General features: G+C 39.2%; 2 protein-coding genes and 1 pseudogene across 6 annotated transcripts; all 3 read right to left on the reverse strand.

Moving 5' to 3' along the window:
• Positions 1–118: 118 nt before the first annotated feature.
• Positions 119–6,253, reverse strand: LOC118348238 (annotated as a pseudogene).
• Positions 6,254–6,734: 481 nt separating this feature from the next.
• On the reverse strand, positions 6,735–11,120 carry LOC109013107. Of its 5 annotated transcripts, none has more exons than XM_018995066.2 (10): positions 11,003–11,101; positions 10,697–10,883; positions 9,680–9,905; positions 9,440–9,587; positions 8,744–8,832; positions 8,585–8,627; positions 8,170–8,226; positions 7,965–8,058; positions 7,118–7,212; positions 6,735–7,035 (listed from the first exon to the last, which is right to left on the reverse strand). In XM_018995066.2, exons 2-10 carry the CDS (start codon positions 10,848–10,850, stop codon positions 6,931–6,933), a joined length of 1,011 nt encoding a protein of 336 aa, XP_018850611.2. In that variant the 5' UTR covers positions 10,851–10,883; positions 11,003–11,101; the 3' UTR covers positions 6,735–6,930. The 5 variants fall into 5 exon arrangements, with proteins under 5 accessions (XP_018850611.2, XP_035544948.1, XP_018850616.2 ...); XM_035689055.1 differs by lacking the exon at positions 11,003–11,101 and adding an exon at positions 10,030–10,243 and having other exon boundaries at positions 10,697–10,747; XM_018995071.2 differs by lacking the exon at positions 10,697–10,883 and having other exon boundaries at positions 11,052–11,120.
• Positions 11,121–16,890: 5,770 nt separating this feature from the next.
• Positions 16,891–18,368, reverse strand: LOC109013108 (thaumatin-like protein 1). Its single transcript, XM_018995073.2, has 2 exons — positions 18,189–18,368; positions 16,891–17,795 (listed from the first exon to the last, which is right to left on the reverse strand). Exons 1-2 carry the CDS (start codon positions 18,244–18,246, stop codon positions 17,116–17,118), a joined length of 738 nt encoding a protein of 245 aa, XP_018850618.1. The 5' UTR covers positions 18,247–18,368; the 3' UTR covers positions 16,891–17,115.
• Between the last annotated feature and the right edge of the window lie 1,217 nt (positions 18,369–19,585).

Here is a 19,585-nt window from a genome sequence, read left to right on the forward strand (position 1 = left end):
TCTTTATATACCTTCACCCATTATCTTTTCTATGCATGGCCTCGTCAACATTCTCTCTGTTCACCAGCACCCCAAACTTCTCTTCATCCCCCCAGTGCATTAGCCATTACCACCTCGACTATCCCACCCTCACACCGATCTGTAAATATACTTGTACGATCAACTTCTCATTAAAAAATTGTTCGGCAAACAAAGGCCATGTTATCATTGGGACGCCAGCACAAATGCCTTCTACCCGCGCGAGTGGAATTCCAACCATGCACAATGTATTAAGAACCCACGGCGGCCGGTTGCTGGATGCGATAATATTAATACTTGCGCTGCCCAACCTCGGATCAAGAAGCCTCTCCCTTTTTACCCTTCTCTCAAAACCGTCCTCTGGTAACCATTTTTCCAATGAGAATTGCTGGGGAACAGCTGGAAGCCGCAGCACACGGTGAAGAATTTTTTTTTTTTTTAAAATTTTTTTTTTCAACCCAGCACGTTAGGTGTGCTGGGGCTTCTTCACACAGTAGAGTGTGAAAAAGATTTTTTTCTTTTCCAATTCCTCTTATTTATATCCACCTCAAATAACCCAAATGAATGGCTTGTTGGACGCTTCCAGCCTCCAGGCCCAAACCAAGATCTATCAGCTGTGGAGGTGCAAGGCTTCCCAGACAAGCATAAATCACACTACTGGATGGCCATGAATCAAGCCATTTCAAGCACTGGTTTTCATCGGTTGAAGCCTTCTTACCTCTCTCACCTATCATGTCCAGTCTATCCTTGTTGTGTAGAGACATGGGCCCCAGAAGGGATAAAATATACACAACCCAAAATAAGCTTACTAGGCCCAATCTAAGGGAAGGTCCCACCACTAAAAGACAAATGAAGAGAGAGAGGAAGGGGAGATAAGGAGGGGATAAGAAAAAAAAAGTGTCAAGAGGAAGGGAAGGTGAACACAAAAGGAAAAGAAGAAAATGTAAAGGAAAGAAAGATATCAAACACGCAAGGGAATGCGGCAAATCCTCACCACTCCCTAGGGGCACGCAAAAAGAGGAGCATATAAAAAGAAACGGCCAGACGATTTCGGGGGACTTCGACCACTTCTTTAGGTTCTTCAATCTCATGACAGGAGCTCTAGCGACAAGAGGTCCACCAGAAAAAAGAGCTCTAAACTCCATTGTACAGAAAATATGAGAGACCATGAGAGACTTTAAAACAAACATATTATATTGGATTTCTCCTCCCCCAACACCTTGTAGACGTAGGTAATATGCCGAATCACATAAATTTGTGTCTTACTCTCTTTTAAACTTTCAGCATTTATTTTTCATTTACTGCAATGAACGTACACAGCCGCATTGGACCACACTTGGGGCTTCAGACTACACTGTTCGAGGCTCGGATCGTTATAGTGGGTCAAGAATGACTCTTTCTCCCTTTTTGGACTGTTGTGTATTTTAGATTTAACAGTTGGCGCCGTTCGTGGGATCGATTTATTTTTTACATCGGAAGCGGAAGAAGGACGAATTTCCAGCGTGCTAAATAATTTCCGAAGGGATACATGAAAGTCTCTGAGATAAGTATTCTCAACCTTTCGACTTTTATTTTTATGGGCAGCACTGTCGCAAAAATTGGGCGAGCAAATCTTTTCTCGCCTAGGTGGGAACCTCTAGTTACTCGTCGTTTGAATTATAATTGCTCAGTACTCTTTAAGGATATTGTGCAAAAGGGGGGGGGAGTATGGGAGCTAGGATGTAGTATGCTAAGTATACATGCAGGAACACACAAGTGCATTGTGCTGGGGTTGCACGCACTGTACATGGCATGAATAATGCCATGCAATGTGGGGGGTGCACGTTATCGTGCACCTTGGGCCCTCCTAGCCCATTGGCAACAATGCCAACGAGGACACCGATGGCCACTCCTTGGCTCGCCAGCATGCTCTGTCGGCACACAAGTGGTTGCCGACCACCCAGAAGGCTGAGGGTGGCCTACGACCACGTAGCGAGGCACAGCACACCACGAGCTGCGTGGACTCGTTGACGACAACCAAGTTGACTGCCGGCGACGTCTGAAGTCCCTTCAGTGGTCATCGACCACGTCCCCCTGCGGCGGGGACCTCGTCGCATGACTATATGCGTGGGACTGCGCTTGGTTGAGATCCCCTCGGCCCAGCCCCACCACGACAAGGTAGAGATGCCAACAGCTACCATGTGGACCTCATTGGCCAGTCTCCTAGGCTAGAGCTCTCCTCGGCCAGTGATGACTTGTCAGCCCAGCTAGTTTTCTCGGCGAGTCTTCTCGATCAGCCTTCCTTGGCCTAGCCACTGACTTTCTATTCAAGTAAGAGTGTGATTTATAACCTCTTTACCTTCAGAGCATTAATGTAGTAAATGATCGTTCTCAACCATCCAAGCGTGTCTGCGATGGTGATGTGTCTGTCTGACAGACTCCTTGACCCCTTCCTCGGCCATGGGTTTTTTTTTTTTTAACTAACGAAAGAAAGAAGAAGAAAAAAAAAGAGATTAGGAAAGGAAAAACAACAGACAATTTTAGTGGAGTAGATTTTGCAAGCAATGGCTAAAATGCATTGGTTAAAAAAAAAAAAAGAAAAAAAAAAGAAGAAAAAAAGAATGAAGAAAAAAAAAAGAATGAGAAAGGAAAAGTAACAGACAATTTTAGTGGAGCAAATTTTGTAAGCAAATGCTAAAATACGCTGGTTTGACTATCTTTAAATTTAGGTGAATTCGATTTTTAATAACAAAATCGACTCCTATAGAGTGAAACACCGACCACCCAATCCCACTCGGGCACCGCTTGGACATCCAAGTTTGTTTCAATCATAATTGATTTCTCGAAATTAACATGCAGCGAGCATTCCAGATCTATGTCATTGTCGAAATATGGTTGCTCGCGGCCAACGCCAACGCGCTTTAAAATTTTTCTACGATCCAACAAGACAATCCAGGTATGCAAATCACGTGCTTGTGGCTAGAAATTATTTACACTAACCGGTTTGGCTTCCGTAGCTCGGTCAAGCATCCCAACTATCTGCACCGACTCTCAAACTTCTATCAACTAGAAGACTAGGGGAGCCAAGCACCGTGTCTACACATGCTTGCCTCATCCTTTGTCTCAATCTACGAGGTCAACGAGAAAACCAGGGGAGCCAAGCATCATGTCTCTACGGGCTTGCCTCATCCCTTACCTCAATCTATGAGGTCGGCGAGAAGACTAGAAGAGCCAAGCATCGTGTCTCCATGGGCTTGACTCATCCTTTGCGTCAGTTTACAAGGTCGGCGAGAAGACCAAGGGAGATAAGCACCATGTCTCCACGGACTTGGCTCATCCCTTACCTCAGTCTATGAGATTGGGGAGAAGACCAGGGGAGCCAAGCATTGCGTCGCCACGGGCTTGCCTCATCTTTTGCCTTTGTCACTGAGGTAGGAGAGAAGACTAAGGGAGCCAAGCGCCATGTCTCCACGGGCTTGTCTCATGCCTTGCCTCAGTCTAAGAGGTCGACGAGAAGACCAGGAGAGCCAAGCACTATGTCTCCACGAGTTTGCCTCATCCCTTGTCTCAGTATACGAGGTCGACAATAAGACCAAGGGAGCCAAGCACTATGCTCCACGGGCTTGCCTCATCTCTTGCCTTAGTCTACGAGGTCAGTGAGAAGATCAGGGGAGTTAAGCATCGTGTCTCCACAGGTTTGTCTCATCCCTTTGCTCAGTCTATGGGGGCAGACGAGAAGAGCCATGGGACAACATCTCCACCAGCTGATGCCAGGTGGTCACACAGGTGCCATAACTGCTGTCAACGGGTTTCCTTAAAGAACAAGCCTTTGAAATTAACGTGCCTCTAAGCTCCACAAGCGCCTCGTGCGGGTCGACGGGAGGGTTTCCCTCGGGAACTAGTTGACGAGCTCGGCAACTGCCTAAAGTGGATCCAAGGGGTCGATGGGCTTCCTGACCACCTTGAGTGGGGTATCGCATACAAACTCCAACACTGACAATAAAATGGAAACGTTAACAGCAGTTCATGATGGAAAATGAAAATCTCACCAACACCATCGAAAACAAAAACGTCGGATGAATATACGCTTTTTGACAACAACAGGCGAGTCTAGTCTTATGAGCTGCTTGATCTCCATCACGCCAAAGAGGCAGATCCAATCTTTTGGCTGCCCGGCTTACCCCCATTTTCATAACAAGTTAACAGGCATGAAAGGTTAGGGACCACCCAGCCTCTCAAGCACTTGAGTAGCCGAGCAAGTCACTTGATTGCTTGACCACCTTTGTGTGCATCTTGCGCCGTCGAGTACACCTCTTGCCATAGTCGAACTCCACACTCACCATTTACGCGATCGAGTTCATCTCCCACCAAAGTCGAGCTCCGTGCTCGCCATTTACATGGTGGAGTTCATCTCCCACCATGTCTGAACTTTGCACTCGCCATTTACGTGGTGAGTATACCTCTCGTCATACCGAGCTCTGCGCTTGCATCTTACGCGATCGAGTACATCTCCCTCCTTACTTCATGCTTGAAAATCTTTGTCACTTAACGCGAGAGAAATGGATAACCAGGAACTCACTCCTAGGATTTATTTCTCTACGGACTTCGGTGGATCATTTTGACTGCATATTTTATATTTAAAGATTCTCAAGGTCCTTTTTTAAACAAATGACGTTTAAGAATCACGAGCTATGAGAAGTGGTAAAATATAAACAGCCCAAAGTAAGCCTACTAGGCCCAGCTTAAGGGGGAGGTCCCACCACTAGAAAACAAAGGAAAAGAGAGGAATGAGAGACAAAGAGAGAACAAGAAAAAAGAGAAGGTGTTAGGAGGAAGGGAATGTGGACACGGAAAGTAAAAGAAGAAAACAGAAAGGAAAAGAAGAAATAGAAAGGAAAAGAAGATGTCAAACAAACAAGAGAATGCGGGAAATCCTCACCACTCCCTAGGGGCACGCAAAAAGATGGGGCATATAAAAAGAAACGACCAGATGATTTTGGGGGGACTTCGACCACTTCTTTAGGTTCTTTAATCTCATGAGCTCCAACAACAAAAGGTCCACAGCTTTAAACTCCATTGTACAAAAAGTGTGAGAGACTGTAAAACAGGCATATTATAATAGATTTCCTCTCCCCCAACACTCCGTGAACGTAGACAATATGCTGAACCACGTAAATTTGTGTGTCTCCATCTCTTTTACATTCTCAGTATTTATTTTTCATTCACTGCCATGGACGTATACACAGCCGCATCGGACCACGCCGGGGGCTCCAGACTACACCGATCGAGGCCCAGATCTTCATAACGGGCCGTGAATGACTTTTTTTCCCCTTCCAGACTGTTGTATGATTTTTGGCATTTACAAGGCCAATGCACCATATTTTTTCTCTTATTGTCTTTCAGTATTCCTAGACACATGCTGGTTCCAACTCATCATAACTATTAACCAGTACTCCATATGCTCTTGCTCACTACAAGAGAAAAGAGAATTTGTGACTGATTGTTTGCGACGAGAATAACTATTTACTACGAAAACACTCATTTTAACAGGAAATAGTCATTCTCGCAAAAAATAACTGGCCACAAATAAATAATTTTCTTGTAATGCTCGGCTTCCCTTTTCACGAATAACACTTATATATATATATATATATGTATATATATCTTGAAGGTTGGAGCCTGGATTGAAGGCTCGAGGTAGTTGAGCTCTCGTGAATTGAATGTGATCGGGCAAGCCGGGTACTTAAGAAAGCTCCAAATCGTCAGCGGTCTCGTAAACCATGGACTTGTATAAATAGTTAAAGCACAAGAGATTGAAACAACTTGTCCCATCGAACAAAATCCTTGGAACACGAAACTTGAGAGCGATATCAGCCGTCCATGTATGCGAGATTTTTATCAGATATAATGCAAGTTGGAGAGGGTCTCAACTCTTCAAACAAGTGTTGTAATGGTTGTTGCAACATGCTCATTGCAGTCATGAAATTCTTCACCAAGTCTGGCGAAGGAAGAGAGTCCTGGTTCTCGCATCCTTGGGGCAAGCCAGCCTCAGCATATGGAAACTGAAATTGGTGAATTCGTATTGATGATACAGATTTTACAGCACAGTCGATGGTAGTCTTGAATTGGAGGGTCATTGAGGGGTGTATTGATTATGGTTACTATGACGTTGTTGCGTGTTGCCAATAATTTGGCTATATCTGTCATAGGAATAAGGTGGCCTTGTGCCATCAAAAAGGGATCAGTAGAAAGTGGATATGGGGAGATTGTGAAGCATAATGGGTTTTAGGAGAGAGATTTAATGCTAGCTGTTGAATGTGAAGTGCACATGATTATATTTATTTATATATTTATATTTATATATATAGATCTTGTAAGTAGATATTTGACTTACAAGAACTCCCTGATAGCTGCTAGCCAGCTCCAAACGAAAAAGGTGGAGCGCATGCATGCAGGTATATGCACAGCATGGTTGTGTATCCATCCACCATATCACATAAATCCATCTCATTACAATTGTTTCAATCACCTGAAATTGTCACATGTCCTTGATACTAGAGTATCTAATAATTATTCTTCAATGAAAGATAAGGCATTTTTATTTTTACTTTGTATTATTTATTTAGTTATTTATCTATAATCATAGGGGTAGTTAATATCCGCCTTGTTATAATTTGAAGGAAAAATACCTATCCCTTAAGAATCTAAGATGATTTTTTTCAAAACCACATTAAGATTTTATACATCCCTATAATAAGATTAGAGATAGTTATATCATTCAAATGATAAAGATTTTCTTTACAGATGGAAGTGTCATTAAATAAGAGACCTTAAGAACCTCACAACAAAAACTACAATGCCGAGTGAGTGAGTGAGTGAGTGAGTGAGAAGGTAGATCAAATATTGCCAAAGCTACATTATTGGGAGGGGGGGTTAGTTGATAAAAAAAGGAGAACCAATTGGAGCGCTAAGGCCAAGGTACCTCATTATCCTGAACCGCCGAACTTTCTTGGCTGACATCAGTGGAAATGTTACCTCCTGCAAAACAAATGTCATTAAAATGTACATCTGTCTAGGAACAAATCCTTTACCACCAAGAGGTCTGATGATGCCAACTCACATCAAAGTGTAGTTTACGCTTTCGCTCCCTCTTGCCCCTCCCTCTTTCAAGGAAATCATCCTCTGCTCTGCTTGAAATTGATGAAGTCCATTTTTCTGTTCGAACCAGAAGCAAAATTAAAACTGGAAGGAAGAAACAAAGGGAGTAGTACAACATAGCTTCCTAGCCGATGATCTCCTAAAAAAGTCAGAAGACGTAACTGACTTTGTCAACCTAAAACTTGGGCCTATAAAGCATTATACCAAATACAAACCAAGGCTTCAGGATCCCATGGGACGCTTGGAATAGGCAGTTTTGAGGCAGGGGAAAAAAACATATTAAACTTAGCAACGTTGAATTTCAAGAAACCAAATCATCACATATATCCAATTTACACCAACATCACCAAGGAAATAAGAAAATCTGTTTTATTATATATCTGCACTCAATATTAGAGCATGTGGTGACCTGAGATTCAAGAAAGATTAGTGAAAGACTATCTTCCATCATTCCAAGAGGAAATCTGCTGTACTCTGTATGAGACACCATTTGTTTTTATACGTGTATGAGACAACAGACAACATTGAAAACTTAAAAAAGGCGTCTACACTACATATCAGATTAAGGAAGTTCAAGTGACACAAGTTCTTTTAACCGGAGAGGCTATATCCCCTTTAGTATGGAGGTTTAAGATCCACATAGAGAGCATATAGTATGGGATAGATATGCAAACTTTATTGTACAATATCGATTCTACTTCATTTACTAAAGAAAATGTGAAATATAATGCTAAAATGAGATATAATTTCCCCTCTTAACCTTAAGGTTTCACACATGGTTGAGAAAGAAATTGTAAGGCAGTACATACCAGATGAATGATATTGCTGATCTGAGTCATTAAGATCATCAGGGCTCTTAAACAATTCTCCACATGAACTTAAACATCCCTTCCCTAGTAAGGCCTGCAATTAGGATAGAATAGAAGAAAACATATGAACACAATGTTGACTTGGCAGATAATGCAAAAACTATAGAATAATAAAGCATATGGCATTTTTGCTAGGTCAATTTACTTGTTTTAAAGCGTCTTGAAAATCTTCCATAGGGTTACAGCTCCTTTCTTCAAAGCACTGGTGCAAAACACATAACATGGTCTTAGTCATGATGAAAATGAACAGTAACAAGACGACATGATATTTTAAATGGAGGATATGCTTTTCCCATAACTCTACATATTGAAATTTTTTAACCGCTACAATTAATTTAACATTTTTTAACAATCCTCGGCATATCCCATAAGTAGAGCATTTTTTGCCCCCCACCCCCATAAAGAAAATGAGTTGCAAGAAGGAAAAAAATAGGGTAGACAAGCAAAATAATTAATAGTGACTGCAGTATGGAGTTTACAGGAACCAATATCAACCCAGAGACTTGTGGCAAGATAATAATCAAGATTACATTGTGATATGTCAAAGCAACAGTACTCACATCCTCAAGTTGGGAAAGATCTCTGGCAGGATCAAGCCAAGCGCTGGGTATCACAATACTATTAGTTGGATCATAAGACAAACAGATCATGCAAATTCTGAAATTTTGATCAGCCAATTGATGTGCATTTATATTAGCAAAGAATGTTAGAAATCTTACATGTCATTGCTTCCATAAAATTCTACTAGAACATGTCCACCAGTATCTTGGTTCCTTGTGTCAGCTGAATTGTATCTTCGATCCGTGATCTGGAAAAGTCAGTTTGCGTTTTATTAGCCTAGGCGCACTGGCTTCTCAAATAAAACTAGAGAAATATGCTTCATATGATGGTTTGAATATCATATCTTATGTCAGGTAGATATCAAACATTGTTTTCAAAAGTCAGGTTATTAAAGGGATGGGCTTTCAGACAGTATTCAAAACAAGAATCCTACTTCTGGTTACAAAGGAAAGAAGTATCAATTTTGTAGTTCAGTAAAATATGATCTGCTTAGATCCAGCATAACCCAATTGTACATCATGTTTCCTTTCAGCCTAAAAATTAAGATACATAAGGCGTTGCCACTCCAACCTCCGAAGCTTCTGGATGAGGAACTAAACTCTGTCTTACAGACCTGAGAAAAGAGCACACTCCAAAGATTGGAAGTTTTAAACTTGCAAAATAAGCTTCACAAATAATTTGAATGGGCATGTAATGCAAAGATTCCAGGAAAAAAATATATTTCATACGACAAATTAGAAGAGACAGGCCAAAAAAATTCTCTCCCTAATCAAATTAGATGAGAGAACAAAAATTAAATGTCAAAAAAGGAACCGAGATAATTAGGGCACCGCATGAGGATAACAGTAACGTACCTTAGCAGGCCACCACATGTGGCTAGCTGTTTTAGCCCACACAACACTTCCTGGTGTTATGCAAAAACCATTGCTTTCTGTAGCATGCGATTTCGAAGGGGTGCATTCTACCGACCTTGAAGTATCACTTGTTTGTTCACCGACGTTTCTATAAAAAGGAAAACGATAATCGTTGCAATATAAATTGATTCAAACTGCTGATATTTTGCATGACCATGGGATAATATGTGCTGGACAAACCTTTCACTCAAGGTGTCAAAAAGTTCATTCTGTGCTACTGTTTCAACTTCTAAGATCAGGGTTTCGGAGAAATCCGAGGAGAATCGTAGTTCTTTATCCTGGAACTTGCAGCATTGAACCAGAGGATGCTCAGGCAACTGTTTTCCTTCAGCATTTCTGTCGTGCAAGCTATTCATGGTGACATTGGACAATCCAACTTCACCACAGGATGACCCCGGTAAGGAACCTGTGGACAGATAATTACCAACCTAATCAAATAGTAAGCTTTCAGAAACTTCAAAAAACAAAAAAAACATTTCCCAAAACAGCTGCAGGAAACTTGAACAGGTGAGACAATAATGATGTCATACGGTTTCAAAAACTGTGGTGTTTCAAGCTTCAGTCCTCAGAAACCCAAAAAGTACTCGGGACAATAACTTAGAAAAAAAAAAGTCCCTATCTTCTACCGAAAGGGACACCGGTCCGAAGAGCCCCATGTTAGCAAAAACACGTTGTCACCGTACCATCAATGCGTTTGAGCAAAGCAAACGCGACCTAGCAGACACATCGACTTTCACTCCTTCCCTAAAGAAGGGAATTATGAATATAAATATAGTATACTAAAGCAAAATTCCAACCCAAACCCATATACGGCAATACTACATCCGATAAGCCACGATGCAAATTTAGACCCAAAGATGCAAGATTTATGCAAGTGAAAGTTGTATCACAAGGAAAGTAATGAGATTTATTTGAATCGATGAATTGGAAGCGACAAAGCAATGATAACATCCAAGAACAGCAAAAGCAGTTGATGAACTGAGTTATAACTCCCATTCTAGAAAATTAAAGGCCGGACTCAATCCCTAATAGAGGAAATGATAATGCGCTATAAATTGATGCACAGAAAAGTCAAGTTGCGATGTCAATTCAGTAGTGACACCAGTTCTGAAGGTGAAGAGGGGAAATTGAGAAAAATAAAGAAATACAGACGGAGCATGGGACTACGTATGTATGAGGTTAGAAAGAGATAGGGACCTGAATTGGAGAGAGGAGCGGAATAGAAGAAGGAGGAGAAGTCGGAGCGGCGTTTGGGTGGTGAGCTTCTGGGCTTTTGAGAATGATAATATGGTAGGTTATCAATTTGCTCTGATTTGGGTGAGTTCTTCGTCTTCTTCTTGTTGTTCGCCATTGCTAGAAAGTGGAAAAAGAAGCTGAATTCGAACTGTAACGTATAAAGATTTTTATTAAAAAAAAAAAAAACCCTAATAAAAGAAGAGAAGAAACGAAGAGGATCATCAAATGCGGTGGCGCATGTATCTGTATCTGAGGGTGAAGATATACATTAAAGTAAGGAAAATGATGGGGTTACAGAGTACAATGGGCCGGCCACCTTTGATTACTCCTTTCTATTAGTATTCTCCCTTCCCCTCTCCCTCTCTCTTTCTTACCCTGTAAACTTATTGGATCCGCGCAACGAATTCAACTATAAATGCATGTGTTGAGTACTCGCAGGAGCGTCCATCCGATAACCACTCAATAAAAATCTTTTATTTTTTTTCAATCTCTTTTTTCTTAATTTTCGAATTTTCTTTAGATTGTCAGTTCCTTGAGAGAGTGCCGTTTCGGACAGCATAATTTGGTGATACGATAAAATTCGACTCGAACAAAAAGATAGATTCAAGGCTCGGTTGGGATGTTAAGCTAGTTGATGAGTTGAACTTTTATGAATAACAATAAATTAAAATAGTAGAGTGAGTTTTGTAGAGCTTATATAAGAAAAATTTAGATGTGTTTGGATGTTAAGATAAGTTTAAATGTATTTATGAAAAGTTGAAAAAAAGTTATGCATTCCGCGTGTAAAAATGTGTTGAGTTGAAAAATATTATAAATCTTACATATAAAAAAATTTAAGTTGAGATGAATTTAATGATTTGAGAGTTAAATATTTAGATATTAGACTCAGTTTAAAATTAAATTGAAGTCTAAGTTTTAAAATAAGAACTGAGTAAGTTTTTTTAAAAAAATTTTTTTATTTTTTTTATTTGGAAGAGAGGGGTTTCGAACTCCAAATCTCCATTTTAAATACTATGAGTTATGCCAGCCAGGCCCTATGCCTTTGGCAAAACTATGAGAAAGTTTAGGCCATTGATAAAAACAATTCTTCTATGGGTATAATATGAGCTAAGATACCAATTTTAGCCGATTAGAAATATACCCATGTGTTACAGTTTCAGAAATGAAAGCTTTTAGAATCTGAAATTTGATCTTATTCAGTCTTAGTAAAAGATTACACTCAACCTTACTTATATATAAGTAAAGCAAAATGACCAAAAAGGACTAAATGACTAAAAAGACTAACTAACTAGTCTAACTAACTATTGCTAACTAGACAGTAAAGCTATACAATGAATTAAAATGTAATAGTCCCCCTCAAGATAGAGTATAGATGTTCAAAATTCCCATCTTGGATAACAAAGCAGAAAACAAAGGAGAACTTAAAGTTTTAGTGAGTAAATCTACCATTTGATGTTCTAATGATACATGCAGTGTGCGAATCAAACCCGCTTGTATCTTATCCCGAATCAAATGACAATTACGTTCAATGTGCTTAGTACATTCGTGAAAAACTGGGTTAGCAGCAATGTGAATGGCTACTTGGTTATCACAAAACAATAGTGCTGCTTGATCATGCTTCACCTACAGATCCTGAAACAAATATCCAATCCATGTGAGCTCACAAACAACAGAGGCCATAGACCTATACTCGACTTCAGCAGATGACCGAGAGATAGTTTGTTATTTTTTAGACTTCCATGAGATGAAAGAATTGCCAATGAAAACACAATATCCAAAAACTGATCGCCTTGTATCCGGACAACTTACCCAATCAGAATCAGCAAACGCCTTTAAATGTAAAGGAGAAGAGGCTGCAAAAAATAAACCTTGTTCAGGTGTGTCTTTAAGATAACATAAAATGCGATGTGCTGCTTGAGGATGAGGCTCTCAAGGACTGTCTAAAAATTGACTTAGATGATGTACTGAATAAGTGAGATCACGTCTTGTATGAGCTAAATACAACAACCTGCCAATCAGTCTTCTATAAGAAGTAGGGTCAATTAAAGGAGTACCATCAAACTTGTTCAGTTTGACATGGAAATCATTGGGGTTGAAACAAGTTTGGAACCAAAAGAGAATATTTCCAATTCATACTTGCATTGACTAACAGAAATACCTTGCTTCGAATAAGCTACTTTCATGCCCAAAAAATATTTAAGTTGACCCAAATCCTTAAGTTTGAACTGATTATGCAACTGATCTTTCAGTAGAGCAACATAATCCATACCATTACTAGTTATCAAAATATCATCCACATAAACTAGTAACGCGATAAAGGAGGAACCTTGCATTCTAGTAAATAAGGAATAGTCAGATTTTGACTAAGTAAAACCATGAGTGAGCAAAGCAGCTGTAAATTTATGATTCCACTGGCGAGAGGCTTGTTTTAATCTATATAAGGATTTATGCAACTTACAAACACAGAGTCTCCCTTTCTACCATAACCAAGAGGCAACTTTATATAGACTTATTCATTTAAATCTCCAAAAAGAAAATCATTATTAACATCTAAGTGAACCAAATGCCATTTAAACATGGCTGCCAAAGCAATAACACATCTCACAGTCACCATTTTTCTACTGGAGAAAAGTGTCAAATTAATCTAACTCTTCCTGCTGTGTATACCCTTTAGCTACCAAACGTGCCTTATATATTTCAATAGAGCCATTAGCATTGTATTTAATCTTATATACCCACTTACATCTTATAGCAATTTTATTTAAGGGAAGATCAATAAAGACCCAGGTGTTATTAGCTTCCAATGCAGCTAATTCATCAGTCATAGCATCTCGCCAATGAGAATGCTTAACAGCTTGATGATAGAATTCTGGTTCAATATTTGAAGAAATGACCAAACTAAAAACACGATGAGAAGAAGACAAATTGGTACATGAAAGAAAATAAAAAATGTTGTATTGTTTACCTGACTTAAAAATTTCGGAACTGGTAGAACATGTAGAAGGTGGTGAAACAGCAAAAGAAGCAAGGAAACAATGATAATTTTGCAAGTAGCCAGGAACCTTGTGACTTCTGTTGGATCTTCGAAGAGGAGGAAACTGAGTTAAATCATGGAAATCAAGGATATTGGAAACAAAATCTGTATTTTAAGATGGAGCAGAATCTAAAGAACTAAGAGGAATAGAAATATCATTCACAGGTTTGGGCAAGACTAACGGGGCAGAATCTGAAGAACAAGATGGAAAAGCCTCTGTATGAGAAGAATCAGAGTGAAAAGGAAAAATAGACTCATGGAAGATAACATGTCTAGACACAAACAAAGAATTTGTGACTAAATCAAACACTTTGTATCCTTTGATACCATAAGGGTAACCCAAGAAGATACATTTACGAGCTCGATGGACAAATTTTGACCTGTTATGAGTAGAGGTAGAAGCATAACATAAGCATCCAAAAACTCTAAGATGAGTATATGTGGGTGGACTATGATATAGGAGCTCATGAGGAGATTTATTTGACAATCGAGGTGAACGAATTTTGTTTATGAGATAAGTAACTGTTAAAATGCAATCTCCCAAAAAATGAAGTGGAAGATTAGATTGAAATCTAAGACCTATTGCCACATTTAAAAGATGCTGATATTTTCTCTCAATAACAGAGTTTTGTTGTGATGTTTCTACACAACTAGTTTGATGTAGAATACCTTTAAAAGAAAGAAAATCTGTCTAGAGAAATTCTGGACCATTATATGATCTGATGGATTGAATTTTGGTATGAAATTGGGTTTCAACAAGATGATAGAAAGAGACCAGCAATTGTTTAACAGCAGATTTAGATTTTATCAAATAAATCCATGTGGATCATGCAGATTTAGATCAAGTCGTAGACACACCTACCTCTGTTAATAGTGCTATGTAATGTAATGGATCAAATTAATGTTTACATATAATTTATTTAATAAAAGAAATTGACCACATTATTATATTAATATATTTGGACACAATATTACATGGTTGATGTTGGTTGATATTATATCATTTATCATGTCAATTAGAGATCGAACCTGATTAGACCCCAAAAAATATAAATTAATTAGAGAGCAAAAATACAAAAAACATGGGTCCCAAGATGCCTTAAATTCATTGATTGCTCTATCTGTACTCTAATATATTATGTAATATAAATGTAGCAGTAGGACACTAGGACCACTTAAATTCAATTATGAAGATTTCGACAGGAATCTACCAACCCTTTTGTTGAACCCATATTCATAGACACATGTATGCCGTATGTATGTCATCATCTCCCCAAAAGTCAATGTTTAATACTTAAGTACTTATATTTTATTTCTTTTAGCCACATAGACGGTTGGATTCCGTTCGAAGTCGGAGCAAAAATAGCTCGAAAACGGCAACTCCGACTCCGACGGAGTCGGAGCTCAACCCTAGTCCATTCACATATATTCAGCTATAGCTTTTCAAAATCAAAAGGGTACAAAGGTACTTAAACATAGATTCTATCCCTAGGGTTACGTACCTATAAATACCAATTTAACTACATAGCAACCACAAGAAGAAGAACGGTGGCAGAGAGAGACTTAACCCAAGAGAAAAGTAAAATAGAGTCTGTGAAGGGGAGGCTCGACGAAGGCTTGGCTGGGGTGGTGCGACAAAGCTACCGTTAATCTAGGTAGTTGATTAACACAGAGAGAGAGAGAGAGAGAGAGAGAGAGAGAGAGAAATCGGAGAAAGAAAACCGTGCCTTGATAGAGGTTGCTCTATTTTGGGGAGCCAAAAACAGAGATATTTCTGTTGTTGTTGGCGATGGCGTCAAACAGTTGGTGGTGCAAGTCGTGGTGGCTGTTTGGCGTTGTCTGGTGGCTGAGTAGAGGATGGAGGTTGCCGGTAAAATAGAAAAAGGGGACCGGACTGGACCAAAACCGATAAAATCGAAAGTATCAATTTTGGAAGGTAACGGGTCCGAAATCGATACTTGAAAATGTAAAATCGGTGTAACCGGTTTGATCTTAAAATTTGTATAAAACGAAACCGAACCAAATCGGTTACACCCTAAATTAACTTCACATTACGGAATTGTTAGTAAAACCGATATAATTGGTTTTGTTCACGAACAATGATCTTCTCTATTTCAATTAAATACATAATATCTAATATTATATTTTTTTATAAGAACAAATTTATTGATATCAGTCGGTATATATATATATATATATATAGCCAAATACACATCTATTAATTAATATAAAATATGAAGTAATTAAGATATGAATTGGATAAGTACTGCATCCATCCAGTACTTCAGTACTTAAAATGTATAATATCTATTTATTATAAAATATAAAGTGAAATATGAAATGAAAGCTAGCTGGGAAGTTGAACCTTGTAGTCTGTTTGTGCCGAACTCAATCTAGATGTATTATTTATTGTTTTTTTTTTTTTCCCTCCGTGCCCACTCATCACAGCAATCTGGTTCTCATGAAAGCCCATTTTTGGGTTACAACCATTGATAAAATGAAAATCTGCTTCTCTTGGGCCTACATGAGATGATAGATAGCGCTGTTCCCAAGGAAAAATCAGCCGGCCGCTACTTCAATTTCAAGAGGGGGGAATTTGGGTTAAGATTGCGAACCCAAATCTTTCAAGCCCAAATAAAAATGCCCAAATATTTCAGGATTTCTTTTATATTTTACCTTTTTAAAAAAAAAAAAAAAATGGTTGGTATTGTAATTATGAAGATAATTTCTTGTCGTGATAAAAATAACTGCGCGCTATATATTTGTATCAATTTTCCAGAACAAATTAATTAAGATGCAATAAACTACTTTGCGTACTGCGTGACACGGAGTCAATAGACCACGTACGGTACGGTGTGCATGCACATGTGTGTGTTTGCTCACAATTCCCAAATGAAAAGAAACTAACAAACTTGAGTGAGTGATGATCATATCTGGTATATATAATTAGCTTCGAAAGCCGGAGTTGGCCGCATTAAGTAGGAACCAGCGGCCTCAAACGTAAGATTGTTAGAAACTAATAGTACTATGGGTTGCGATGCAAACAAATTAAAAAGCTAGCAATTGATGGCGCATGAGATCAGGACCAATTAACACATTTAATTTGGTCATAAGCCGCATGTATGAAGATATATAAAGTAGCTGCAGAAAAGCAGTACTACTACTGCACTCTTCATAAAGCACAAGAAAATTTGTGCATTATTTATTACTTTGCTATAAATAGTTCAAGATTTATTACACTACGTACTGACGTACACACACATGCATGTGTACTAGTACTCGATTATTGTCATATTATATAGAGATAATAGAGATATAAGGGAACGCATAATTCCTCTCAGCAAGTTTAAGGGCAGAAAGTGATAATATAGTTAGGTCCACCGGAACAAGTAAAGGTGCTGTTCTGATCATCATATGCATAACTATAAGCTTGAGGGCACTGTTTCTCAAATATCATGGAATAGTTAGTGGGTGGACATTTATCTGGAGTATTAAAATCTCCAGTGCAGCAGTATTGTGGCTGGTTGAACGCTGTGCATGCGCTCTTGCAAGCGAGCACGCTCCCGTCAGGCCCTTTCACTTGCAGCTCTGCTGGGCAAACCGCGTTCACGTTGGCCTGGCAACTCGAGGTCTTACAATCACCGGTTCCGCCTTGTGTGGCCACTGAAACAGGCAGGTTGAAGCCGTCCACAAGGCTGACATCGTAATAATCTTGCCCTCCATTCGCTGCTATGTTGATTTCTACCAAAGAGGCTGGCGGGATGGCACCGTTACCGTTGCATGTAACCTGACCGGAGGCGCAATCCGCAGTAAGGCAAGAGAACTTTCCTGAAGCATCCGTGGAGCAACGAGTTCGTGCCCAAAACCGGCCTTTCCATGGAGCTTGGACATCTAGTGATCTGGATGCTTTGGATGCTAATTCAAACCCAGTAGTTGATAGTTGAGGTTTTTGATCGGAGGTTAGGGTTCCTGGCCAGATAGTTCTCGGACAGTTGTTTGTGAAAGTTATTCTAGCGGATTGAGCACCTGCATGCATGCAACATCAAACAAATTAATTCCTCATCACCATATTGCATGCATGCCGTACATGAAAGACAGACAATATTATATATCTTAGATATTGCAACAAGTGAATTTAATCAATTACAATACAGTACCATTTTATAAGCTCGATCGTAGAAACACCTATAACGATTATAGGTGCATGTATATATACACATGCAAAATACGAAATCTAGCTCTAATACTGACCCCCCATATCCATATATTAGCCTGTTTGTATATATATCCAACGTCCGATATTTAAAGCTTTTAAGGTTTCTAGAAATGCTTGCTTACAAAAAAGCAACTTATAATATTAATGTGCTAAAGAAAATGTTCTCTTAAAAAAAAAAAAAAAAAATGGAAAGCGAGGCATACCAGCAAAGAAAAAGAAGGCCAAGATAAGGCGGAAGAGTGGAAGGGCCGTCTTCATCATTGTTAGATGGGCGCGGGGTATTGCTCTCGCAGTGCCTGATTAGTAATTAATCTGATCAATGAGGTTGGGTACGGTGTATTACGTACGTGGTAGCTATGTTGGTGGTAATCTTAATGAACATGGGGGGTGGTATATATAGAGAGGCTTAAACCCGGGTTTCAAGGCGTTAGATGCGGAGAATTGGGTTTGGATCATTTCCAATTAGGAATGGTATAACTTGATCACCTTGACTTGAGCTGTTACCAATTAGTCTTGCTTGTGTTATCAGCTCGCGACCGTGGCCTTGACATCGGTCGAATTAAGGGGCTGCGCGCGAGAAAAGTAGTAAATTATGTCACACGTACATGAGTTGCTTCGACCATGTGTCAATATTTGAAAGAGGAAGCAAATTCAATCTGTACTTCGCTTGTAATACATTACAATTTTTTTGTCAATCTGTTACTGTCACGACAAATACTCTCTCTCTCTCTCTCTCTCTCTCTCTCTCTATGTGGTTCAGTACCGTGCCTAACTACATGATCTTACTTGTCCCTAGACTTCTGGCTGTGGAAAATAAATGCATGCCCGAATTGATCAGTTCCGCCACGAGGCTTGATTACTTGGTTTCCTTCAATCGAGTAATATAGAAGCTAGCATGCTACCCTAGTCCATATATAGTTACTTATTAGTTAGTACTAGCTAAGCCTCCTCAAATTAATTCTTCCTTAATCCTTCCGGCCAAGTGTTTAAAGAGCCCGTATATATGTAACGTATCTACTATCTACTTGATATTAATTAAGGTGCCCTGCATCTAATCCTGCCATCCTTTGATCCTTTTGATTTCAGATCAATACATAACTCGATCGGCTATGTTATAGAGTGAGGGTTGGCTGCAGATAACTGAACCTAACTCTCTAAAATTCAATATTGGACCAAAAATAGTTTACCCTCCCATATATGTTCAGTTAATTGATGGCATCGATTAATTGCGTGAGGCAAATTATAAAGACTAACTAGGAATGCCCCGGATCGAGCACTACTAGACAGACTCAGTCGACTCTAAGCTTGTAAAATAGTTACATGCGGCCTAATGCAATATTACTTTTTAAAGCATTTGAGTTCTTTTCTAAATATAAGAAATAAGGGATAAAAAAAGGATTTTCGTTTTCTAATTAAGCAACTTTGTTAAGCAGGCTACAAATGCAGCTTGTTGTGAACATGCCGGCAAGGGCAGAACAGGTCCTAAGGAAGGAAGAGACCCAAAACCAAACGTTTAATTCACGAGGAATACGATGACGTTGTTCTGTACTAAGGTACCATGATCGATATCATTGCAAGAGAAGATCAGGATGAATGAGAA

Source organism: Juglans regia, chromosome 4, assembly GCF_001411555.2.
Source record: "Juglans regia cultivar Chandler chromosome 4, Walnut 2.0, whole genome shotgun sequence".
NCBI lineage: Eukaryota > Viridiplantae > Streptophyta > Magnoliopsida > Fagales > Juglandaceae > Juglans > Juglans regia.